The sequence below is a fragment of the Peromyscus maniculatus genome, chromosome 6, assembly GCF_049852395.1.
Source record: "Peromyscus maniculatus bairdii isolate BWxNUB_F1_BW_parent chromosome 6, HU_Pman_BW_mat_3.1, whole genome shotgun sequence".
Taxonomy (NCBI): domain Eukaryota; kingdom Metazoa; phylum Chordata; class Mammalia; order Rodentia; family Cricetidae; genus Peromyscus; species Peromyscus maniculatus.
In genome coordinates this window covers 77,813,508-77,840,191 of record NC_134857.1, presented here as the reverse complement: position 1 = coordinate 77,840,191, position 26,684 = coordinate 77,813,508, and the positions used below count along the sequence as shown (strand labels likewise).

Genomic DNA, 26,684 nt, shown 5'->3' with positions numbered 1-26,684 from the left:
TTTATGAATTTCCAAATTTGCACACACCGGCGCAGAATATATTTCCCTAGTTGGAATTCCCCAGTGGGGAATTTTATACTGTATGTGATTATATGAGCTAGGAGGCAGCACAGTACAGTCAGTCATAACACAAGTACTTCTGTGAATTCTTCACTTTTAATAAGGCTAGCATTGCAAGATTAGAGCCACTTGAAAATGAGTAAGATAAATTCTGCCATCAAAATGACATCTCTACCCCAATGCCCCATTAAAATGGGTATAGTAATGATACTCTCAGAGGTAAGATTAAACGATCAAACTTGTCTAGAAATAAGCATGTCCTATATCTTGTTTACTATTCCTATTAATGCCATCATAATTATAGCACACACACACACACACTCCTGCACATGTGCCAGCTAAAATCAAAGTACAGTGCTCTCTCTCTCTCTCTCTCTCTCTCTCTCTCTCTCTCTCTCTCTCTCTCTCTCTCTCTCTTCTTTAAGACAGGGTTTCTTTATGTAACCCTGGTTGTCTTGGAACTGGCTCTGTAGGCCAGGTTGGCCTTGAACTCAAGGATTTGCCTGCCTCTGTCTCCCTAGTGCTGGCATTAAAGGTGTGTGCCACCACACCGGCTCTTTTTTAATCTTTAAAAAACAGATCTGAAGTGATGTGTTTTATGCTAATATTTTTTTGCATACTTTGCCATTGCTTCATCTCCTCCCTTGTCTTCCTGTCCCATCCTGGCCCGTCCCCTCATCCCCTAGAGGCCCCAATTCCACCTTCACGCCACACACATGCTGCTAAGACCCACCTAGCCTCCTCCACACTCGAAGGTCTTCTCCTCCCCTCACAGTCTCTTTCCGAGTTTTAGAACCTATACTCACACTCATAAATACATATGAAAAGTAAGACATACAGTTTGCATATAAGAGAAAGCATACTATGCTTATGTTTGGAGCCTGGCTGACACAGATTTCTTTCAGGAAATACCTTTCTCAAAGACATGCCCCCAACCTGAGGATTTTCATTCACTTGCTAAGTGTTTAGCCTTTTTTTTTTTTTTTTCATTAATGGTTCATGTGTTCCATGTAGAAATCAGGTCTTAATTTGAATGCATTAAAGACTTCAGCATCCCCTAAGCTTGGTATCCAAGTGGCTGAAGAGGCTGTTCAGTCAGTAGAATGCTTGCTGGTGTGCACTTGGAAGTCCAGCGCAGGAGAGGCAGAGACAGGAAGATCCTGGCCTGCTTGGGAGTTCCAGAACATTGAAAGACCATGTCTCAAAATACAAGATGGGTGATTGTAGCTAGAGTCTTTCTGGCACACAGTCAGGACAAATCTCTCTATCCACCAGTCCCGCAGTGGCTCAGACCCAACCAAGGAAACATACAGAGACTTATATTGTTTACAAACTGTATGGCCATGGCAGGCTTCTTGTTATCTACTTCTTCTATCTTAAATGAACCCATTTCTATTAATCTATACTTTGCCACGTGGCTTACCGGTACCTTACATCTTCCTTGTCCTGGTGGTGGCTGGCAGTGTCTCCCCCTCTGCCTTCCTGTTACTTCAGTTCTCCTCTCTGTTAGCCCCGCCTATACTTCCTGCCCCTGCCTGGCCACTGGCCAATCAGTGTTTTATTTATCAATCATTCACAGCAGGTGATGCCTGAGAAACACTACCCAAGGTTGACCTCTGGCTTCCACACACATGTGCACACACACACATACACATTGATATTCAACTGTGTATATTCAGTTCAGATGTTCCTAGGATACCATATTTAACATTGTTGGGTGTCTAGGCCCTGCATTTTGAGCCAAAGATCTAAGAACTGGGACAAATACTGAAAAGGAATGTTCAAGATGCCTACTACTGACAGGCATTTGATGGACTGCTCCCGTTAGTTATTTTCTGTCTTCAATGTGAGATTTCTGTGAAAGTGTCATTATCCTCATGTGCACAGAGACAGTAAGACTTAGGGAAATGAAGCCATCTGCTTAAAATTGCACAGTCTGCAAGCAGTCCGGATCTGAGTCCAGCCGCAGAGGCTCAGCGCACCTTGCCAACCCTACCCCATCCATCTCACTGCAGTACGGCTTCCTTCTGTTGTATCATTTGCGCCCCACTTGGTAGCCTATGTGACATCATCTAAATGGGAAAGCGACCATTCTCCCCACAATTCTGAATTCAAAAATCACATTTACTTAGAAACATTTTTAGTACACCAACAAAACAGGGTCAACATCATCATTGTCATTTTATGACATTGTTATTTGTGATCTCAGAGTGCTATTAAATAAATGAACAGAACAACTATTTGGTGGATGCCTCATCAAAGACAATTGACACCAACAAACAAACAAAAAAACAACAACAATGACAACAAAACTCTATATACAACTCATTTCCCCACCAATAAAACTAGCTTGAATTTCCTTTGCTTTAAGCCCCTAAACAACATCAGGCATCAAGGACCATCAAGCACAGAGCAATCTGAACACATATGCAGCAGTGTGTGAATTTTACAAAACTGAAGATCCCGCTTACAGTGTTCAGTTTGAAGACAAATTACATTTCCGGTCATCATTCTTTAAATGAGTGATGCAATGGAACATTAAACACATTGGGAAAGGAACAACAAAACCCAACGCCAATGCTGGCGCCACTCCAGTGAGCACGGCCCGTTCCCTCGTCATCTTTCTGATACTCTTTTTCTTTTTCTTGCCCCCTCCCCAGTCCCCCCAGTGCCTTCCCTCTTGCAGGAGACTTTTCTCTGTCTCAGAATACTGCAATATTCTTTCTACATTTTCCTTTATCTTAAAAGGGCTTCCTTCCATCAGAGCCGCTTCCTAGCGATGATCCGATGATCCTCAGCCGTTCCTCCTTATTCTCCCAGTTTCCTTGCAGAGATGGTCAGGAAACTGGGAGATTGGGACGAGGAGTTTTCGGGACAAAGCAGATCAAAGAAAAAGATGTACTCTCTCTCTTCTCTTTCTCTCTCTCTCCCCCTCTCTGCCAGCACATTTCCATTTCTTATTCACAATTTGTTGATTCGCTTTTACTTTTTCTTCAAAGTTCCTTTTCCATTGAACACAGATGAATTTAAATCTCTTCTGAGGACATGAAAAACATCTGGGTAGGTGAAGGGAACACGTCAGGACGTGGTCCCCTGTCCTTATGTTCTGTGTTTGTCAGCTTTCTGTCACTGGACAGATGACATCTGCGGAGATAGCTGGAAAGGAGGATTCCCTTTGGCTCCTGGTTTCAGGGGTTCCAGCCTGTTGTTGATTGGCTCTGTTTCCCACGTGGCCTGTGGTGAGGTAGTACTTCACAGCAGGAGCCCGTGGCAGAGGAAACATACCCACCTCATGGCAACTGAGCAGCCAAGAGAGAGGAAAAGGGCCAGGGTCCCAATAACCTCTTCAAGGGCTTGTCCCAGTGACCTATCTTCCTTCTATTGGCTCCAGCTCCCACTAGTGCTATAGGCTGGCCAGTGAGCCTTTAGCATATAAGACTTCAGGGGATGTTTAAGATCCAAACCATGACACAGTTCTTCGGGCAAGTTTACAAATCATTGCGGGGGAAACGGAGAGAGGGAGGTAGAGAGGGGAAGACGAATAGCATAGGGTGACAGTTTGCCTCTTACTCCTTAAGACTCCTTAAGACTATCTATCTCTGTGTCTAACTAACTTCTCAGTGAAGCCAGGGCTATCCAGGGCCATTTGCTTCTGCTTGCTCTCATACTGTCATTGGAATTCTGTGTGTTGATATGGTTCTTCTTCTTAATGCAGAGAGTAGTGTAGAAATAAAGGCTCTCTGTTTCCTTCTGTCAGCCAAGAAGAGCTGGGTTCCCTACATTTTTTTAACCTCAGATCGTAATCCATGTTGTGCCCCGATCTCTGGTCCACATGTGTCATGTTTGATTGGGGCACCGATTCCTTATCCGTTCACATGTCACTGCTCTGGAGGCCCAACTTTGTGACAAGATGAATGGCGAGCTGCTAAGAAGCTGAGAGTAGAAAAGCGTAGTTGGAGGCCTCATCGCCTGACACACACAGGGTCACCTTTATGTGTTTTGTTGGCCAGCACAAGTCACTTGGCCAACTTGGGTGGAGGAGGATGGCCCTCATGTCATAAAGAGGCATGGGCACAAGCTATGTCTCGGTATTCACCAGAGACCATAAGTAATAAACTCCACAAAGGTTATTGTGTGTGAATCCTTTCTATGTGACCTACAACTGGTTCATATTTCACAGAAACGAAGTTCTGCTGGAATGTGCCAGTTAGAGCAGCCATGCTGCCTTTATTATATACACTCGTTTTCTTACTGTTCTGTTTCGTTGACAGCTTTTCTCAGTGACACTAAAGATCGGGGCCCTCCAGTTCACTCACAGGCCTGGAGAAGTGGTGAGAAGATCCCCTTCGGGCAGACACACTCCTTGAGAGCATTTGAGAAGCCCCCTCTGGTGCAGACCCAGGCTCTTCGAGACTTTGAGAAGGTGAGATACATGTGTGGATAACTATATCCCAATTAGAAACACAAATATGGAATCGGGATTTTATAAAAATATGTCCTGCAGACCGGATTATGGGTTTGGTTTTCATGATGATGACCATTTCAAGAGTGCATGTGCCCTAACCATATGCTGTTAGGTATTTGTTGGGGGCCCTGTGGTTGATAGAAGATCAATTGCTTGTACTGATGTATTCTGTTTTAGTGGTCATCTTCCTCATTCATTTCTCAGATAAACTCAGGAAGGTAAAATGACACACAGAGAAGCTGGACTTGCAACACAGTGAGCCCAGGGCTCCCAGTTGACATTATTTTCTCTGTTACCAGCTTGGACAATGCCAAAAAGCTAGATACTGTCTGTTCTATGAGGAAACACAACCAAAGCCATTTGCTTTTCCACAAGAATCAGGCAAAGTTGCTTCAGACACCTAGCATAGTCTTAGATTTGGCCAAGAGCAATACCTGATGCCACAGTGCAGATTCCCAACTCCCTGTAAGCCAGCTTGATCCTAGGACGCCTGTACAAAAGAACCTGCATTTAAACCATCCAAGAGGAGGCACTCAGAATATTTTATACCCATGTTCTAAAAAAAGAAGCAGGTCTTTGGTGCCCCCTGGGGGATACCCAAGGAGCAGGCCTCACTTGAGTACTTGGACATCAGTCTTCAAACGAATGGGTTTTCCTTTTACTCTGCAAGGAATAGCTTTGGATACCACACAGTAAAATCACATTTTCAAAAGCAGTTGTATTACCATGGGTTTACTCTGTCCTTCCTCAACTTGTAATTACAGATGTTCCCTAGGACTGCACTGGCATCCTTCCAGATACATCTGTAGGCAATGATGGTGATAGGAGCAGGGTGGATGACACTTCACACCCTCCTTTCAGGGAGGTAACACCTCCCCAGCCTTTCAGATCATCAGCTGCTCAAAGGGCGAGCGCTTCTGCAGAGCATCTCAGAGGTCTGTGGGTGCCTTGGAAAGGCAGAGTGTGTTAGGCACACTCCTTTTGTTGGGAGGTAATGGGGAGCCCAGAAATGAAGGATGTCAGACCCACTGATAGGATGAATGGCTGGATGTGGTGGGGCTGAGCTGGGGGACTAGTTGCATTCCAAATATAACTCCCGAGTCCTTTGCTTTTATAGTTCAAGTCTTACATGGTGGAGTAGTTCTTACTTCTCAATGGTGAGAATCACTGTCAGATATGAGGCCAACCAGAGGCACTTTAAACCCTCATCCTCTGTTGTGTTAAGAGAGAAATAGAAAACTAAATTGCTGGTTCACCAAGTGCTCATATGTGTGTTTGTCCTTAAACACTCATATCCGTTTTGAACATCCGAGGCACCTCCGTGAGAGGACTGGAAAACATGGAGGAGTTGTTGGCTAGGAAAACATTGCTGAGGGGTAAGGACACATCCTAGTACCTTACCTTAAAAAATGGAAGAAATTATCAGAACATGTTCTGTAAGGTTTTTTTGTTTTGTTTTGTTCTGCTTTTCAAGACACGGTTTCTCTGTGTAGTTTTGGTGCCTATCCTGGATCTCACTCTGTAGACTGTAGATGTAACCATCTTATTAAATAAGAAACACAGAGCCAATGCAAAGATGAAAGCCCAAGAGGTCAAGAGCAATAGCTAAGAGCTAAAAACCTTACCCTTCACTGCCGCTGCTGTCTTCCTCAGCAAGAGAGCTACTTCCTGTCTGTTTGTCTTTTTTATAGACTTTATATTCTGCCTTCTCATTGGTTGTAAACCCAACCACATGACCTCCTCGTCACTGCCTGTCTGTACAGACATCCAGGTCTTCTATGGTTGGTATTGAGATTAAAGGCATGTGTCTCCATGCTGGCTGTATCCTTGAACACACAGAGATCCGCCTAGCTCTGCCTCCCAAGAGCTGGGATTAAAGGCGTGCACCACCACCGCCCAGTTTCTGCTATGGCTTGCTATTAGCTCTGACCCCCAGGCAACTTTATTTATTAACATACAAATAAAATCACATTTCAGTACAATTAAAATATCACCATAGTAGACCAGGCTCTGCCTCCCAAGGGCTGGGATTAAAGGAGTGCGCCACCACCACCCGGCTCTGTTAGTTTTAAAACATGTGTTCCATAGCCTTGGGATAAGGGATGGGTAGGTGCCAACTAGAAGAGCAGACAGGGCTTCATGCCTCTTGGCCTTGACAAGAATGTCAAAGGAACACAGGCTTGGGCTGAGCAGCCAGGATCCATCCGGATTTGAACAAAAAGACTTTGATATTGTCCCTGGCCTTCATTTCAGTGTTAGAAAGTCCAGACATTGCATCACTATCAACATAACTACTAACTAACAATATCTTCTCTGGCGATAAGGCCGCATACTTTGAGATCCAGAGCTCCTGCATCTAATCTTATTAAAGGACTGAGGAAGGACCGTCTCTTAGACAGCACCTGTTACAGGTAGTGTACGCTGGCTGAGGCACCCAAAGCTGAGCTCACCTGCGTTAATCTCTAATTAAGAAAATGCCCTACAGGCTTGCCTACAGCCCCACGTTCAGGACTCATTTTCTCAACTGAGGTTCCCTCCTCTCACATAACTATAGCTTGTGTCAAGTTGACATAAAACTAGCCAGCACAATCTATGACAGACAGGTTTTTTTTGAATGAGTGAATTTATTATGTACATAGCAAGCCAAAGTAAGAGAAAAACAGCAAGTGAGATAGATAGATAGATAGATAGATAGATAGATAGATAGATAGATAGACAGATAGATGAAAGATAGACAGATAGATGGAAGATAGATAGATAGCAAAACATGATCAAATTGGGTATTCAAAGCATCCAGCAGAAGTCCACTGGGGAGGCCCCTCTAAGGTGGTCCTAGAGTCCCAATACTGATCCCTGGCAGAGCACAGAGGAGGAGCCTTTCTAGTAAAAGAACAAATAGCAACAGAGAGAGATACCATCATCAACGTGGGTACTCAAACATTCAGCAGAAACTGACTGGGGAGACTGAGGCAATCAGCTGGGGTTTCTGATTGAGCTTTCTCTCCACAGATGGGCTTCCCACATATGAATTACCCATGGATACATTTTTAGCTTCCATTTCCTACTGTAAGGAGTTTTATAACACAGGATAGACACTGTAACCTCTGTTGGAGATGGTTTGCCTTCTAGCTCCTCTCAAGGGCATAGTGTTTTCACTCTTGGTCTGTTTTGCTGTTCTCTTCCCTCCCCGTCACAGAGTTAGGGAGGCCCAGCTAATCCTAGGCAAGGCCTTTAGAAGATACTTGGCATGAATATGCTTGAGTCTGAAGTGGGCAGAGGGAGCAAGCAGCCTGATCTCCAGAGCCAACTTCTCAGTGAGCTCAAACTGCACATGACAATGCACCCATATAATTGTGCCTGACACAAAGTGAGATCCAGCAGACCCAAAATGTAAACACTGGTGTGTTGTGGAGCCAGAATGGAACTGGTCGGGGAAAATGACAATCGATGTTAGTGTAGAAAACTGTGACAAAGGGAGTGAAATGGATGAGCCGGTGGCTTCCTCTTCTGCTTGTTCACTCTCTGCGCTCAGTCCACAGCAGTGAGTGGGTTAGATTGGGGAGCAGAATGGCTGTCTGGAGGGCTCAGGAAGGAACTGCTCAGCCTCCCCTTCTGTGTGTAAGTTCAGTCTCTACTCCGTGTGTTTGTCAGGCTGGCCCCCTCCGATGAGAAAGGAGAGCACTGCCTGGCAGCTGGGCTTCCTTTGTGGTTTTTGAATGAGTGGCTTCATCATTAAACCTTGTTATCTTTTGGCTCTGTAATAAATGGGGTTCCCCAACCCTGAGGCCTCCATAATGGAGGAGTCTCTGTCCTTTGCAGATGTGTACACTTAAGCAGTGAATTAAGCTTTTCTTATAAATTGTCTGATTATGCCCTTATAAGACATTTAAACAAGTATCATTCTCTCCATTTTTCAAGTTAGAGAGGCAGGGATCACAGCTTATGTGCCATGATCGTCAATTGGATACATTAGGTCAGAAATAGTTTTTACATGCAAATGACCATAGTTGTAAATTGAGAGAGAATTCCTTTCTGTTGAGAAATCCTTTCTTGGTACTCATGGCTCTCATCCTAGCCCTGTGTCTCTGGGGTGCAGAAGGCTCAAGAAGAACAGAGGAACACTAGCTAGTGTTTATGAATCACTTCCCTGTAGATGTAATTCTAAACAGTCTTATTAAATAAGAAACACAGAGCCAAATAAAGAGATAAAAGCCCAAGAGGTCAGAGCACTAGCGAATGGCCTTTAGCTTACCAGCCGCTGCCGTCCTTCCCCTGAGAAAAGAGACCTACTTTTTATTGACTTTCTGTTCTGCCTTCTCATTGGTTCTAAACCCAACCACATGACTTCTTCGTCACTGCCTGTCTATACAGACCTCCAGGTCCCTATGGTTGGTACGTGGATTAAAGACATGTGTCACCAAGCTGGCTATGTCCTTGAACACACAGAGATTCTGCCTGCCATGTGATCGGATTAAGGGCATGTGTGACCACTGCCAGACTTCTGCTATGGCTTGCTATTAGCTCTGACATCGAGGCAACTTTATTTTTTAACATACAAATAAAATCACATTTCAGCACAAATAAAATGTCACCATACTTCCCATGTGTCTGTACTGAGATAATGCTTCATCATCTCATTTAATGCTCCCGACAACCCCGTGAAAGGAGTGCTACCCCGCTTTACAAATGAGGACCTAAGTTAGGGCAGTGGTGGCATATGCCATTAACCCAAGCACTTGGGAGGCAGAGGCAGGCAGATCTTTGTGAGTTCAAGGCCAACGTGCTCTACAGAGTGAGTTCCAGGATAGCAAAGGTTACACAGAGAAACCCTCTCTCTCAAAAAAATAAAATAAAATAAAAAAATCGAAAATAAATAAATAAGTAAATAAATAAATAAATAAAAGAACAAATGGGGAACTAAATAACAGGGTAGAGGCGAGCCTAATGTCTTATAATAGGAGCCTGAAAACATTTGTTCTTTTTAAAACAATGTTTTTAATTTAATGTGTTTGGGTATTTTGTCTGTATGTTTGTCTTTGTACCATGTGTGTGCCTGTTGCCTGCAGAGGCTAGAAGTTGTCAGATCTCTTGGAACTGGCGCTACAGATAGTTTTGAGCTGACATGTGGGTGCTGAGAATTGAACCCGGGTCCTCAGGAAGAGCAACAAGTGCTCGTTACCTCTGAGCCATCTCTCCAACTCCCACTTTTTTATGATTTATTTTTAATTATGTGTGTGTGTGCATGAGTGCGTATATGCGTGTGTGTGTGTGTGTGTGTGTGTGTGTGTGTGTGTGTGTGCGCGCGCGCGCGCGCGCGCGCGCGCATGCCCAAAGAGCCAAAGGCTTTAAATCTCCCTGGAGCTCCAAAGGCTTTAAATCTCCCTGGAGCTGGAGTTACAGGTGGTTATGAGCCATGAAGTGTGGGTGCTGGGAATGGAACTCCAAGCCTCTGGAAAAGCAGTATGTGCTCAACTGCTGAGCCATCCTTCCAGGCTCTCACTAATCCTTTTATGTGACCTAAAACAGGAAGTATTTTCTAGGTTGGGGAGCTCAGTTAGTAAAAGTCGGGTGCTAATGAAGGGTCCCACTCGGGAATGAAATCACAAGTTCCTCTATTAAAGCTGACACAGATTAGAATCCTATCAGACTTTTCCAGCAATATGGGAAATTCCTTTGCTATCGTAACATCATCTCTTGCATTCATTGCATTCATTCCGAACCATTTGAGATGCACAGCTGTCTCATTTGCCCGTGACTTTGTTTCTGTCAGTCTGTCTGCCTGGAAGACCTTCTCTCCTCCTCCACCTGGTAAAGCCCATTTAGCCTTCAAGTTTGGGCTACGGCTTGATTGTTTTCCTTTTTGTTTGTTAGGATACTTTCTCTAACCCTAAAGCATATTCCGCTTCTGTTTGCGCTCTGGCAGTCTACAGAATCTGGCATAATGTAGAATGCAACAAGTGCTCAATAAATGCTCAGCAACAAATTTGTTGCACGCTGTTGCAGGTCAACTGTCTCATTAGATCTGTGGCTCTTCTGCCATGGCTCGGTGTCCATCATGAGGGGCTGACTTTGAAGGCGGGAATGGGTGCATTAACTGAGGGAGCGTGGTGGAAAACTGTAGTCAAGAGATAGTGAAATCAGAGAGATGGAAGAAGGGAAAGAAATGGACACTTTTAAAAATACTTTGTGATGGGACTAATTAAGAGAATTGTGTCCTTAGCAAGTAATAATCTGTAATGTGTTGTTTCAACTAGTTTCAGCTCATTTTTCGAGCTTAGGGGGTAGACATTACACCCTTTATACTAGTGAGGAGACCAAAGTTGAAATAACTTGCCCCAAATTATACAGTTCTCAAGTGACGGCACTGCCATGAGGCCACTGACTCCTAAACTTCTTGGGAAATGAGAGGACCATTCAGAGAGGTCCGTTGGCGAGTGTGTACAGCGTGGCTTTATACAGACTCAGGATGGCCCAAACTGTAAATAAGAAAGCTGAAGAAGGGTAGTGTCTTTGGCTATAACATCCAGAGGAGGCCTCCGCTGCCTTCCCCTGGTTAGCATTGCCAACAATGCTGCCTTTAACATGAACATGCCCGCAAAACCAGCAGCGGCATTCTCCAGCTCTAGACTGAAGCCAGCTTTCCCTGGCAGGCTGTGGCTCTAACCACAATGACGCAGTCTCTGGAGGCCCCACCCATCCTGGCAAACCTTTCCACTTGGGTCACAAAATCTATAGGGGGGGAAAGAAAAAGAAAAACTAAGTTAAAGTGGGGAATGGGGATGGTTTTTACCTTTTCTACCTTTAAGGAACTGAGTTATTACAGTTGGGTATCCTTGGCTAATTTAGGTGAATCTGGGCCTAATAGGATCTGCGGTTTCTGTACATCTTGTTTTCCTATAATCACAGCCTTGGAAAATTAATGCTACTAGCAAACTGCATTTTTTTTAAGTGCTTTCCACTTTGGTTACCATAGCATCCCAAGTATACTGGTTTTGTTTTCATGGATGTCTTCAGACATTCAGAACATGATTAGATAGAAAGGGGAAAATCTAAACTTTCAATACTCATAAATGTTATTTTTTCCTTTTAAAATGTGATGCAATCATTCCACAGCCCTTTAGCAAAATTTCACTCCTAATCTAGGTATAAAATTACTCATTTTTTTTCTTAAGAACTACAAAACAAACACAATGATCTTGAGTGCAGATTAAAACACACTGTAATCATTGCTATAATGAAAGTCAAGAGTCTTAACAAAATACATAGCTCGGGCTTCTAGATGCAGAGGGGCACGATGTAGGGAAGATTCCTAGAGAAAATTACACTTGATTAGGGGTCTGAAAGAGTGTCTAAAAAGTGAACAAAATAAAAATTTGGCTTTCTCTTGGAGGAAGAAGCAATTCACAAATGTAGAATATCCCAGTGTAAGAGGTTTCCTATTCCCATGGCAAAATGTCAAAGAAATTATTTATTTATTTTTGATTTGTTTGAGACAGGATTTCTCTGTGTAGCCTCAGCTTTCCTAGAACTAGCCCTATAAACCAGGCTGGCCTCAAACTCACAGAGATCCACCTGCCTCTGCCTCCCAAGGTCTAGGATTAAAGGCATGCACCATCACTGCCCAGCTGTGACACTACCACCCGGCATCAAAGAAATACTTATAAGGAGAATACTGAAACAAAATAAGTGATTTGAACCAAAATAAAGTATTTTGATTAGTTGCAGTTACAAAATTTCCTCATTTGATCTGTCCTATTAGAAAGTTGTAGCTAGAGTTTTCCTGCCTTGCCCACAGTCAGGACAAATCTTTGTCGCCCGCCAGTCCCATAGCCACTCAGACCCAACCAAGTAAACACAGAGACTTATATTGCTTACAAACTGTATGGCCGTGGCAGGCTTCTTGCTAACTGTTCTTATATCTTAAATTAATCCATTTCTATAAATCTATACCTTGCCACGTGGCTGGTGGCTTACCGACCTCTTTACATGTTGCTGGTCATGGCGGCAGCTGGCAGTGTCTCTCTGCCTCAGCCTTCCGCTTCCCAGAATTCTTCTCTCTCCTTGTCCCACCTACTTCCTGCCTGGCCACTGGCCAATCAGTGTTTTATTTATTGACCAATCAGAGCAATTTGACATACAGACCATCCCACAGCAGAAAGTGTCTATTTATACAGTTTCCTAGATTTATTTAGGTTTAGTGACACTTTTGATTGGTTGATTGATTGTTCTGACCTTAATAATGGCCTTTAGAAGGCTGCTCAAGTTCCTGCCACATTTGAAAATCAGGTGACATTTGCCTAGGAAAACTAACTGGCCTTGTGCCTGAATTCTTTGGGGCTACTCTCTGGGAAGGCAGATTAGGGACTGATATGGAATGTGAGCAGACCAGTGAGGAATTTTCCATGCAGAAGAGTTTTGTGAGTGAGGCTGCAGATGAGGGGGAGAACTCCAGTTAGTCAACACCCTTGGAGCACGAAGACAAGGAATGTGGAGAAGAGTTGAGACTGAAGAAGAGAACAGGAATTTTGATGTGGCCTCCAAGTTATCCAAAGGCTTTAGATTTTACCCGGTCTCAACCGGGAAGTGCTGGAAATGGTTTACCAGGGAGCCGTTGAATTCAGGTTCACCTTTTAGAAGGTTCTTTGGCTTCTTCATGGAGTCTGAGTGGGAGGCTTGCAATCTAGAGGCAGAGAGACATGGAAGAGACAAAGTCGGGGTGATACCAGCAGAGGGACGAGAAAACCAATGAAAGAGTGGGATTTCAGAGACAGAATTGACAAGATTCATAGTGAAACCTAACACTTTGTGTGCTAAATTTTAAAAAGTACTGAAATTGAAAGTTATTAATTGACTGTAGAACAAGTGAAGGGTAAGAAGACTTGTCACGGTTTTCTCCTGACTATGATGAATGCCTGACATAAGGAAGGCAGAGATAGTTCTGGTTCACGGTTCAGAGGATTTGGTCCATCATGATGGGAAGGGAAGGTGTGGAAGGCTCTCCCATCCATGGCAGGTGGAGCATGTGGCTGGCTGCTTGCTCACTTCTCAGTGGATTGGAAAGTAGAGTGCTCAGGCCAGAAGTAGAACCTGCCTGTAGCTCTCAGGCTCCTCCCTTCTTGTCCTACATCTTCATCCTCCTGTTGGTTCCAAAGTCCGAAAGTTTCCACAACCTCCCAAGACAACGCCACCCAGCCGGAGACCAGGTGTTCGAGCACAGGAGCCACCTGTGGGGGACGTTTCTCACTCAAACCTTAGCAGTGACCCATCACCAGCTCATCCCCCGTTCTCATCCCAGACTATATTGTCCTGCGGCCACACACTCGCAAAGTATTTTGAATTTTCTCTCTAATGTATGAGTGAGTCACTTGTTCCAAATCCATCTTTGCTGTTAGAAGCTGAGCTATGTAATAGCACAAAATACGTTGTCTTTTCATTACTAGATAGGGGGATTAGCAGAGTGCCTGGTACACAGTAGGCATGCCCTGCTAGCTTATGCCAGCTGCTAAGAAGAGAGCAACTGGAAATCTTGATGTGGGGTGGGGTGTGTATGTGAGTCTCTCTCTCTCTCTCTCTCTCTCTCTCTCTCTCTCTCTCTCTCTCTCTCTCTCTCTCTCTCTCTCTCTCACTCTCTGTGTGTGTGTGTGTGTGTGTGTGTGTGTGTGTGTGTGTGTGTGTGTGTGTGTGTGCAGGGACACATGCATATCCATACAGAAGGCAGAGGAAGATGTTGGGTACCTATTTCTGCCTTACTTTTGAGACAGGGTCTCTTACTGAACCTGAAGCTTGCTAGCTTACTTAGGCTGGCTGACCAATGACCCCCCCCCCATTGGGGTTAACACGCATGTGCAGCCATTTTGCCTGGTCTTTATGTGCATTCTGTGGATTTGAACTCAGGTCCTCTTGCTTTCAGAGCAAGTGCTCTTACCCGCTGAGCCACCTTCCCAGCCCCAAGGTTACTGACCATCTTGAGGCTTAAGCAAGACCACTGCTTGGTAGCTTCCCTCGGATGGCAGACGCTCAGCAAGCGATCCTTCCGAGTGGAGCCCACTGTGGACACTGCTCAAGTCCTGGTGGTGCTGGCGGGGTTCAACTGGTAGAGGATCTAGTGTGGAGCCAAAGAGTCCTTGGGTCGTGGCCGATCACTGCAGCCCACCTGTCACTTCGGCCGTGTGGCTCACTTAACTGTCTCTGGCAGCGTTATTTCTGGATAGACCATCTATTTCTGGTGGTCAGGGAAGTTGTTGGCTTTGTTTTTGTTTTTATTATAGTCCCCAGTGCTCTAGTGTGAGGGGAATGATGACACCTTGTTATTCCAGGACTGTGAGTGGCATGGGTGTGTGACCATGGTGGGGGATGGCGTAAGGGACATTGTCTGAATCCTCATCCTCTATGCAAGTGAGGGTGCTGTCCAAGATGGGTTATCCATGCGCACTCCTGTCATCAGGCTGGCTATTTCCAGAAAAGGCTGCCCAGTGTGGGCATCAGTGTGTTTCTGAGTTGTAGGGCAGACAATGGAATGATTTTAATAGTTTAGTATTTAAATGATTCTGGAGCGTCAGGAATGATAGGGAGGTTTCAATCTCTTATCTGTTTTTTTTCCTTTCTTTTTATTAATTTTTTTCATCTCTTTTACATACCAACCACAGTTTCCCCTCCCTCCTCTCCTCTCATTCCCTCCCCCTAACTCCCTTCTATCCACACCCCCCAGCCACTCCTCCTCCATCTCATTCAGAAAGGGGCAGGCCTCCCCTGGGAGGCGACAAAGCAGAACACACCCAGTTGAGGCAGGACCAAGGTCCTCTCCCTGCATCAGGGTTGGGTGAGGCAACCCAGCAGGGGGATAGGGTTCCCAAAAGCCAGCTCAAGTGCCAGGGACAGTTCCTGATCCCACTCCCAGGAGCCCCACACACAGACCAAGCTACACAACTGTCACACACATGCAGAGGGCCTTGGCCGGTCCCATGCAGGCCCCCATTTGTCAGTCCAGAGTCAGTGAGCTCCCATGAGCTCAGGTCAGCTGTCTCTGTGAGTTCCCTTGTCATGACCTTGACCCCACTGGCTCGTACAATCCTTCCTCACTCTCTTCAACAGGACTCCCTGAGCTCAGCCCAGTGTTTGGCTGTGGGTCTCTGCATCTGCTTCCATCAGTTACTGGATGAATGCTCTCTGATGACAATTAGGATAGTCACCAATCTGATTATAGAAGATGGCCAGTTCAGGCACCCTCTCCATTATTGCTAGGAGTCTTAGCTAGGGTCATCCTTGTGGGTTCCTGGGAGTGTCCCCAGCACCAGGTTTCTCCCTTACCCCAAAATGCTCCCCCATCAAGATATCTCTTTATTCTCCCTGTTCCTCCTGCCCCCAACCCACCCAACCCAATCCCTCATGTTTCCATACCTCCATCCCCCAGTTTACCCAGGAGATCTCTGCTATTTCCCCTTCCCAGGGAAATCCATACATCTCTCTTTGGGCCTCCTTGTTACCTAGCTTTTCTAGGACTGTGGATTGTAGCCTGCTTAACCTTTACTTTATAGCTAATATCCACTTATGAGTGAGTACATACCGTGTTTGTCTTTCTGGGTCTGGGTTACCTCATTCAGGATGATTTTTTTTCTAGTTCCATCTATTTGCCTGCAAATTTCATGATGTCATTGTTTGTTTGTTTTTTTAACCGCTGAGTAATACTCCATTGTGTAAATGTACCACATTTTCTTTATCCATTCTTTGGTTGAGGGCCATCTAAGTTGTTTCCAGGTTCTGGTTATTATGAATAACACTGCTATGAACATAGGTGAGCACGTGTCCAGCCCCAAAGGAAAAAAGCCAGGTCCTTGTAGCATTTGTAGCTGGCATCTGGAATGGCAAACAGAGACTTGATGTTGCAGTAAAAGGGTTTGAGGAATCCAGGAACAAGTTGCAGGATTGTGATTGACATTTTCCTTCTTGGACTGTCAATCCTGTGCAGGCGGCATACGTGTTCATGGGGATGGCCCCGTGGGTATGATTTCACTGAGTCCAAATGTTGAGTGGATTGTCTTTTGGGTTGTTTTATCTGAGGATTATGGTAAAAACTTTGTGATAAAATTTAATAATCATGACTAAAGGGTATTGAAGGCCACTTAGGATACTTAGGTAGACTTTCTGTTAGGGCCTGTGGTCTAGCTGGTATTAACTAACCATTTAATATTCACTCATTTTGATTTTATGTATGGGTACCACGTGCATGCTGTGCCCTCACATGCCAGAGTGGGGTGCTGGGTTCCCTGAAGATGGAGTCACAAATGGCTGTGAGCCACCATGTGGGTGCTGGGAACCAAACCCCAGGTCCTATTCAAGCGCAGTCGGTGCTCTTAACCACCGAGCCACCTCTCTAGCCCTGGCACACTTACCATTTAGACACTGTCTGTTTTCTGTAAGCCACGTGCCTTAGTAAGTTGAGTTGAGCTATCACCAGCAAATGAATTTATTTGTGATAAAGTAAAAAATCATTTCTGAAACACAAAGAATTAGGCAAATTTCCCTCCCCGCTCTGCTTTCTTTCTTCTCTTTGGAAAGGCAGCTTTATTAAAACACAGTTTAAGTACCACACAAAATTTACCCTTGAACGGTGTACAAGTCCGATTGTGCAGTTGTCATGGTTACCGAATTCCAGAACACACCTACACTCCAGAAAGAAGCCTCATGCTCCTCACAGCCTCTCTGTTTCCCTTGTCCTTGTCCCATGCAAACCACTGGTCTCGTTTCCCCATACACTTATCCTTTCTGGGCATTTCCTGCAGGGACGTCTCACAGCATCCTGCCTCCTGAGCCCACCTCCCATCAGTTCAGTGCTTTCAGGACTCACCCATGTTGCAGCACCCATCAGTGCTTCATTCTTATGGCTGAATAGTGTTCTGTTATACAGACATCCTAAGTGTCTTATGCATTGGTCAGTTCAAGGACATTATGAATGTTCTCGAATTCAAGGTGCTGCGGTGGGCCTTATGTTCTTGCTTCTCTGAGGCTGTTTGTCTTTAGTTCTTTGGATATGTAACAAAGAAAGGATTTCTGGGTCATGTGGTAACTCTGTACAATCTTCTGAGAGCTGACTTTGGTGTACTCATCTTGGAAATAGAGAAAGGGATTTTTGTTTTACTTTGTTGTTTTATTCACAGTTCCAGTCAGGTCCGTTTCTCCCCCCCCCCCCCCCCCCCAGGGCACAAGGGTAATTACTTACAGTTAAAGTTGCAATTTGGAAAGCTATTGGAGGCCTGAGGCAGAAGAGGAAGTTCCTTATTAGTCACAGGTGTGTGTCACAGGCTCATCGAGGTCATAGGTGTCCTGACTGAGGTCCTGATAATTGTGCAATATGGAGCCCAGCTGCAGGAAGTGCGGTCTGTGGTATCATAACACCTATTTTTTCCCTCATTTTCAACTTCTCTCAAGTTCCTCCAAATCACAGTTAGGAAACAGCTCAGAGCTCAGATCTGAACCTAGCTGTCCTTGGCTCAAAGGTGATTGGTTCCCCCCCTCCCCCCCACAATTCCATACTGTTCCATCTGGATATATCTCATGTGATCATACATTATCTTTTAATACATGGATAATTAGCTATCGGAGGTCTGCAGGTGCTTTTCTGGTTGTCCTAACCAACTAGCTGACAAGAAGTAGAGGAAGGAAGGAAAGGTTTGGCTCGCGGTTTGAGAGGCAAGGAGGGCAGCTGTGGCTGTGACGGGAGCCTGAGGTGGAGGGTTGCATCCCACCCACAGGCAGGAAGCAGAGAGATAAACGGCTCAGCCGGTTCCTGCTTTGTTCTTCTTCAGTCAGTCTGAGGCCCTAGCATGCTGTGTAGTATTTCCCACATTCAGGGGGTGTAGTATTTCCCACATTCCTCTTTAGTTAAACCTTTTTGGAAACTTCCTCATAGGACTATCTCCTAGGTAAATTTCAAATTCATCACATAGGGATTCTTAAAACATTTTCCTTGGTTTTCCAATTAAACTTATTTAAAGCTACATTTCCTCACAAACAACACAAAATACGAAATATCACTGACATCCAGTTAGTTGCATTTAAATTATAGAATTTATATTACAGTTGAAAAAGAATGAGTCTATTTGGGTGATTAATCAACTCTAGTGAAGAGGAACTATGTATTATTTGCTAACAAAATAATATGTCTTCAAGCAATTCCATTACAGGAGCTATCTGGGGGGTCTGAATATGATTAAGCAAATGTCAAGCTGAGTTTTTTAAAGACTGACTTGACAGTTGGTTATGTTAATGGAGCATGACATACGACAGCTGGCTGGTAATTCTCTTCCTACTGCTGGCATTGATGGAGTCATTATTACAGTCTTATTTCAAGACTGGACTAATATATTATGGAAGATGTGAAAGAAGAAACTCAGGAAGGAGCAGAGGAGGGCCATTTGTTTCTAGAAGGAGAATGTTTTGAAAGAGGAGTAAAGAATCTGAAGTGTGCTGTTGGGGACAGGAAGATCTAAGTGGAAGTGCTAAGAGCCTGCAGTTTACATCGAAAGCCCTGTGGATCTTCTGCAGACACACGGGCCTGGAGGCCCTGATGTTCTAGGTCAAGGATACACCCAGTGTGCGAGATTTTGCTTGCAAAGCTACAAAACAAAAGCAGTAAACAAAAAACAAAAAAGAAAGAAGGGAGGAAGTCAGGAAGGAAGGAAGGAAGGAAGGAAGGAAGGAAGGAAGGAAGGAAGGAAGGAAGGAAGGAAGGAAAGAGAGAAAGAAAGAAAGAAAGAAAGAAAGAAAGAAAGAAAGAAAGAAAGAAAGAAAGAAAGAAAGAAAGGAAGAAAGAAAGAAGGGTGAGCAAGAAAAGAAAGGAAAAAAGGAAACAGCCTTGTGATGTGCAGTTCCTGGCCTTCTGTACCCACTTTTTCTTCATCTTTTGTCCACATGGAGAACCAGGACCTGCCTCAAGGAGAAAACTCTTGGGTCCTCACCTGACATCAAGATCTCCCCAGCAGGGTTCTCCCCAAGTGGTGGGGGCCCTGGACTTGAGTCTCCTTAGCCCTCTGTGTTCTTCTTGTTCAGCTTCCCCAAGCTGCCTCAGTCCATGCACACTCGTTTCTTCCTTTAAGGATAAAGCGCCCCTTCTCTGTGGAAGCTTCCTGGACAACCTTCCCTGACTAATTCCTTTCATTCTTCCTATCTGTGGTGTTCGCAGTAGCCTTGGGTTATAATTTTTACACATTACTCCATATCAATTTAGAACTCTCATAGACCGTCCAGATTCTGCACTGATAACATGAGTTTGCTAGAATGGTTTATGTATAAAACAACCTGTTTCTAAGGAGAAATGCCTTCAGGGATACAGGTTGAATTTTATTATAATCAAACCCATCGAGAACAGAGAAGTTAGTAAGTTAATTCTTGGTCTGTTCTTTTATTCAGCACTCACTTATTGAACACCTTCTGTATACTAGGCATCGTGTTTTGATCCTGGTGATAAAACAGAGCCATCCCAGCTTTTTCCTGGAAAGCGCATGCTGACGGGGAGAAATGGATAAATGCAGAACCTAAGGGATTATAGTGGAATGGACTCCTCAAACAAAGGGTGCACTGGGGTGAGGCGTGGGGTGGGCTGTAGTTTTAAATGACGTGTTTCGTAGGAAGAAGCTTCAGCAGCTGTCTAGGGAAGGGACACACCACACTGAAGGACCAGCCACCTCAGCGGCCCCGAGGAATGAGGCTCTTTACTGTTTTTGAAAAAGAACAAGAGGAGCCAGTGTGGCTGGAACAGCACTGTAGGTGGGAAGTACAGAAAAGGAAAGGACAGAGTCGGGGGAGGCGAGGAGCTGGGCCCCACACCAGCCGGGGCCTGTGCTGTACGGGCTGATGAACCACCATCACTGGCTACGTGGAGTTAGATGGGGCAGTTTCCTGTAGAGGGCAACATGGGGTACTTCAGCAGGGTCACACAGGCTCTGTGCTCAGGGTAGATGATGGGCAAACCAGGGCAGAAGCAGGGACACCAATGGAGGGAGCTATCAAGTGACTCGGGGGAGAAGTCCTAGGATCCGGGACACAGTGGAGATGCTGTGGTATAGGGCATCTGCAATATATATATATATATATATATATATATATATATATATATATATATATTTCTAATGCATGTGTATTATAAACCGTAGGATTTGCAGACGCATGGAACGGCATATGTGATAGAGAATATCAGGAGTGACTAGAGGTTTTGGCCTCACCAGCTGCAAATCCTGAGTTGCAGCAAATTGGAGTGGGCTCCAACGAGGAAAGGGCATTTTCTAGAAATGATCAGGAGTTCAGTTTTAGATATCACAAGTATGAGATGTTCATGTTCAAGTGGAGATTTCTACCCGTGGGGCAAATAGAAACCTCATGGAAGAGATTCTCCTGGACATATAAACTTAGGAAGGTAAGTGAACAAAATAACATTTTTCTACAATTACCATTTTAAGATAGTGTGATTTCTTTGGAACTATTAAAGCAAACCCTTACAAAGTTTCAAATTCAACAGGGGACATGGAGGCAGATTCTTTTCTTGAGGTCACAAGATTTATTTAGCACTGGAGAAACTGCTGGGGTCTGAAGGGAATGGCGTGGGTTTCCCACCGTCCAGGGGAGCAATGGAGACTATTTTCCGGTTTTGGGGGAAGGGGACGGACAGTGTCTTACACTGTGGAGCGGTGAGTAAGAGGCTAGTTGACTTAGGGGAGTCAGGGAAGGCGTGGAGGAAGGGCACATTTAGCTGAGGTGTATTCCTTATAAGGCCAGAGGAAGGGGGCAGTGTGCCCTAGCCCTCTGTGTCTGAAGTATGAAGTTCTTGGGGCCTGTCAACCCCCTTAAAATCGACATTAGGAGGAAAATTTGGGCAAGCTAACCCATTCATGAACCACAGACGATTTAGGGAGTGCTTTATAGATGCTAAGCTAAGAGAAGCAAGGCACAAACCGTTCCCTGCCTGCCCCCAGACAACTCTGCTCTGGTGGAAATCATCGTAGACAGCCTGTAGCCGCACTGCTGGGTTAGTGTGACTGCAGAAGCTTTTCCGTGGCTACAGAGGCTGAAAAAGCAGACATGGGACTCGGTGGCCCTTTACTAGGGTGGCCATAGATAACTGGGGAGGTTCGAGTTTACATGAAAAGTCAAATAATTCTACATAGTCTCAGTAATCCACCCAGATGATAGAAGCAACATCAAAAGGCCCCGTATGAACACTTGGTGATGTGAGTGTTTGCCTTGCTGGGAGGTCAGAAAGGAAAGATGGCCAGGTAGAGAAGGTGTGACTTCTTCTTTTAGGGATTTCCAACTGAGGCTTAACGAAAGAAAAGAAGTGGGATGTCTTAAGCAAATGTGATAACGTTTTCTCTTTAGCCTAAGAGATGGATGAGATGCCCATGAAGGGTTCTGACAAGATCTGACTTCTGAAGGCATTTCCTTGGCTCTGAAGGGCAGATGGCTGTGGCAGAGTCTCGTAGACATGGGTGGACTCATGCAGATGTGTTTGTCATGAAATCTGTTGTGAGGATGGGAAGAGTAAGTTGAGTTCTCTAGCGAAACATTAGGTGTGTGGGGCTAGGTCTTGAGCAAGAAGACCAAGGCCGGGAGGTCGCTCAGGAGATAAAAGTGTAGCACTAGAAGTGGATTAAACTCTCTGGGGGAGATAGTGTGGAGAGAGAGAAAACTCAGAAAGGTAAGGACTTACCATCATATAAGTGATGACGTTAATGAACTGGCCCAAAACAAAACATACGAAACAAATCAACCGAGCGCCACAGGAAAGGGCAGGAGAGAAGGAAAGAGGGAAAAAGGGAAATGGAAATACCCTGCAGGAAAATCCCATCTGCAGGAGAGTATCCTTACCTACTTCCATTTCCTTAATTAAAATCTTTTTATGAAATTATTGTATGTGATAAAAAAAACAAACAACTATCCCAGTAGACAGCCAAAGCCTAACCACATACTAACTACAATCTGCCAATCTGACCCACCTTGAGCAAAGGGAAGTGACCATAGCCATCACCCCTCAGGAGTTTAGACCAGAAAAAGGCTTAAAGATCACTCTGTCCCCAGCCACTTCATTTTCCACATGAGGAGGGCTCTGTGTCTAGAGAAGGACATTTTCAGGTCACACAGGTATTTAATAACAGAACTAGAATCAGGAAGTGTGTTGGTGTGTGTGAGACATAGCCTTATTATGTTGTCCAGGCTGGTCTCAAACCAGTAATCCTCCTGCCTCAGCCTCCTAAGAGGCTGGGATTACAGGACCAAACCACAGTGCCTCAGAAAAGTGTGTGTTGAGCTTTGACGTTTATCCTCCTCGTCACTAACTCTCAATGAAAGTTAAGGATTTAATGAACATGTAAAATTTTTATGTGCAGCTTTTTAAGTGAGTAGATTTTTTTTAATGTGAAGTATTTTTGGCTTACAATGATAGGACACATGTCCCCCTCTTACAATCTTCTCTTTTTAGAAAAATAGACTCTTCCCTTGCACAGTTCTAATTCTGCGCTCCTGAAGCCACCTAATTTGCTCAAACTTTTTCTATCCTTCATGGCTAAGGGCAAGTTCCGTTGCTGGCAGAGCCTTCTCCATTAGCCTCCCAGTCAGAATTAATCATTCTTCGTTCTGGGTTCCCTTAGAGTCAATGGTTTTCAAACTACAGGTTAAGATTTATCTATCCACTGTGCAGTAAGTCAATTTAGCAAGCAGGTCACTTCCAGAAAGAGAAATAGAAAATATCAGATTATAATACATAATTGAATAGTTGTGTGTGTGTGTGTGTGTGTGTGTGTGTGTGTTTCAGTGCAAAATATAAAAAGTTTGAAAGACACAGATTTGAAAGATTACAGCATAGAACACACCTTATCATGTGACCAACTGTGTGGCCACTCTGCTCTTTGGGGGGGGGGGGTATGGCTCTCTTCACCTTTGTTGGGTTTTTTGTTTGTTTTTGTTTTGTTTTGTTTTTCCAAGATAGGGTTTCATTTTGTAGTCTCGGCTGTCCTGGAACTTGCTCTGTCAACCAGGCTGGCCCGGAACTCACAGAGAGATCTGCCTCCCAACTGCTGGGATTAAAGGCGTGCGCCTCCAACGCCCAGCTATGTATGCAACCTCTGGATACTGGATAATGACAGGCACCAAGGTTGACTGGGATCATTATGAAGGTCCAGAAAGAATGGGAAAAAACGAAAAGTAGGTAGGTTGGAAAAGAAGTGGGTGCTTGGATTAAATATAAAAATTTTAGATGTCCTTTATCTCAGATGTTAATAGTAATTTTTCCAGCTTGGTATTACCAAGTCAAGAACCTCTTTTGGGATCAGTGCTTTGGGGCTGTCTCCCAGTCACCTTCAAAGTCCCATGTGATGTGGTATAAATAACACTTCCTGCTCACGTTGCAGCTGTCACTCAAGGAGCAGGATCTGGTGATGATGGCCTGGCTCCATTAGGCAGGTGCGGGAGTTAAGAACCAGTGAGTGGCTGAAATCTCTGGTCTCCGGGATGTCGGCTGCCGCTACTCCCTGTACCCCCCCTCCCCCACCCCCGCAAGGACGACTACACTTATTCCCCAGCGGGAGGAACCCTTGGGCCTCCCTCTGCGGAAGCTCCACTGAAAAACAGTTTGCAACGATCCCACTCAGCCAAGATTCACTCTTTCTTTCGGGTGTGTGGTGTGTATCAGGGAGCAGAGAGCATGGGGATAAAGGCTATGAACCCACAGCCCTGGGACTGAAAATAGACAGGGAGAAAGACTGGAGGACACTGGTCGGGGCAGAGCTCTGGATCACTAAAGGAACTGGACTCCTCTCTGGTCGGTAGCGCCTCAAGATCTGCACCTGGTAGAAAGAGGCTGCTTGGCTCTGTCCACTCTTCTGTGGGTCATTTTGTGGGCATGCGCTCTCTGGATAGCAACCTTATTTCTTGTTTCTGTCTGCCAACCCAGTACCATATTAACCAGCCCCTTCCCATTTCCGGGAATGCGGGGAGGGGGTCAGTCCCTCTCTTTCCAAAAAGCTAACTGCCCACTCTAGGGCCTGGAGGCGCGCGGGGAGGGGGGATTTATGGGGGGGAGGGGCAGGGTGACAGCTCTGTCCTGGAGTCAGGTTACCGCCACTTGTGTCTGAGTTCACACAGCATGTTCCTCCGTCAGGGATTCCGCAAATATCTCCCCGGGGTAAAAAAAGAAAGCGCGCTGCGCTCCAGCACCCAGAGCAGAGAGAGCCCAGTCCCAGGTCCTGGAGCACACCATCAGGGGCTATGTCGCCTTAGCCCCCAGGGTCCCGCAGCCTCAGCAGCGTCCCAGCCCGCCAGCTCCATGCCGCGGCAAAGCTGCACGGTGTTCCTGGGGTGACGGGGGCGATTGGGCATGCTCCTCCCCATGGGTCGCCCACCATGTCTAATGGATATCGCACTCTGTCCCAGCACCTCAATGACCTGAAGAAGGAGAACTTCAGCCTCAAGCTGCGCATCTACTTCCTGGAGGAGCGCATGCAACAGAAGTATGAGGCCAGCCGGGAAGACGTCTACAAGCGGGTGAGTGAGTGTGCGGCAGGGGGATGCGCGCAACTGGGATGGCTAGTCTAGACTGCCTGTCTAGCTCAGCCCGAGGGACGGAGCTTCCGAGGAACAGGGCTTCCCCGTGACCTCGGACCAGCCCATTCCCCTCTCTGGGGCCGGCTTTCCTCCTTCTTCCTCTTTAGCGGGAAGGGGCTGTGTAAAGCAAGAACCTCCAAACCCTGTTTCCACACAGCCGGGCTAAAATGTGGATTCTGTGTGCACCACAGACAACTCCGAGTTGAGGGCTGGATGGGGAAGCACAGAGATTTGCATTTTAAACTGAGCGTGGAGGAAATGACTCACACGACACATTCTCCTAAAGGCCTTTTCCAGCTCCGGGTCTTGGGAGGAAATACGGTGGTGTGAAGAAACCACTTAGGATAAATCTTTTCTTGAGAAATCCGTGTTTTCCTTTGAAGGTGTTCAGACAGATACGCGTTTGGAACAGAATGCGAGGCATTTTAATCCTAGACTGTTTGCCCTAGAATGAAAAAGAGGGTACTCAGGAACAGCGGAGGAGGTAGCAGGGAGCCCGGACCTCCCAGGTACCCAGGGCTGCCTTGATTGGTGTGTGTGTGAGTTGGCAGAGCTCGGGGTGAGATGAGACAGCATGTTGGTAAGAGGACTTGAAGTCCTGATGGGTTACAAGGATTGAGTTTCCTGGCTGCTCACTGCACTGATTTCCTCAGGCCTCTTAGGGTCTGGGCAAGAGGATCTGAAGTAGGGCAGGTGTCTGGTGCCTGGTTGCCACAGATTTGACCAAAGCTCCCTTTTAAATGCCCAGCTGTTTGCACCAGAGAGCTACACAAGCATTACTGTGCCCCGAGAAGGCTGGGAGCTATGGAAGCCACTGGGGAGCATTTGGATCTGAGAAACAACCTCATGTTGTTTCTGCGAGACCTCCATGATTCTTTGGTCAATTCTGTTAATCTGGACTGCTAAATCTGAGAGGGGCTGGCGGTGATATCCATGAGATTTCAGTGTTTGGTAGATTCAGTTGGTATGTTCTGTTAATTCTGGAAGATTTAGTCTGTTCCCTCTTTTCTGAATGTCCATCTTTTAATCTTCCTCTCCCTGAGACCTCCTCCAGGGTCATCGTTACCTTTTCTATGGCTGCATAGTGAGTGAGTGTGTCTCCTGGGAAGCTGCCAGAGGTCCAGGGGACTTGATGACTTGATAACGCAGATGGGGAGGATGCATGGTAGTGTGGGCCTCGGCGTAGAACTATTGAACTAATTTCTTCACCGTGTAGCGGGAGGAAGTGTTTCCGTGAACTGTCCCCGAAGTGGGGCAGAAGGGGCAACTTGTAGATCACTGGAGGGTAAGGGTTTTCTTTCACCCCAACCAGGTGACTACCGCTTGACTCCTTCGGCCTCATTCTCTGCTCTTTATTGGCCAAAGGTGGAATGCTTCAGGAAATGCTTTGTGTGGGATGAGAGAGGGCACCATCTCTCTCTGGGAAAGTGATTCACTGGATTATGGCAGCTGCCTCAGGGTCTAGGGGAGGGAGTCACAGCACAAAGTCACAGGTAGAGGTGACAATCCTTTTACTGGTTCCATCTTGCCATTGGATGGCATGCAGGTAACTGTGACCTGTCTCCATTTGGTC

General features: G+C 45.6%; 1 protein-coding gene across 2 annotated transcripts in view; it reads left to right on the top strand.

The window, feature by feature from the left end:
* The window catches only part of Pde4dip (phosphodiesterase 4D interacting protein), a 199,746-nt gene that overhangs the window by 44,676 nt on the left and 128,386 nt on the right, over positions 1-26,684 (top strand). For both annotated transcript variants that reach the window (XM_076574651.1, XM_076574649.1), the window contains exons 3-4: positions 4,332-4,483; positions 24,941-25,051. In XM_076574651.1, coding sequence (XP_076430766.1) covers positions 4,332-4,483; positions 24,941-25,051 — 263 coding nt within the window. The remainder of the gene's footprint in view (positions 1-4,331; positions 4,484-24,940; positions 25,052-26,684) is intronic.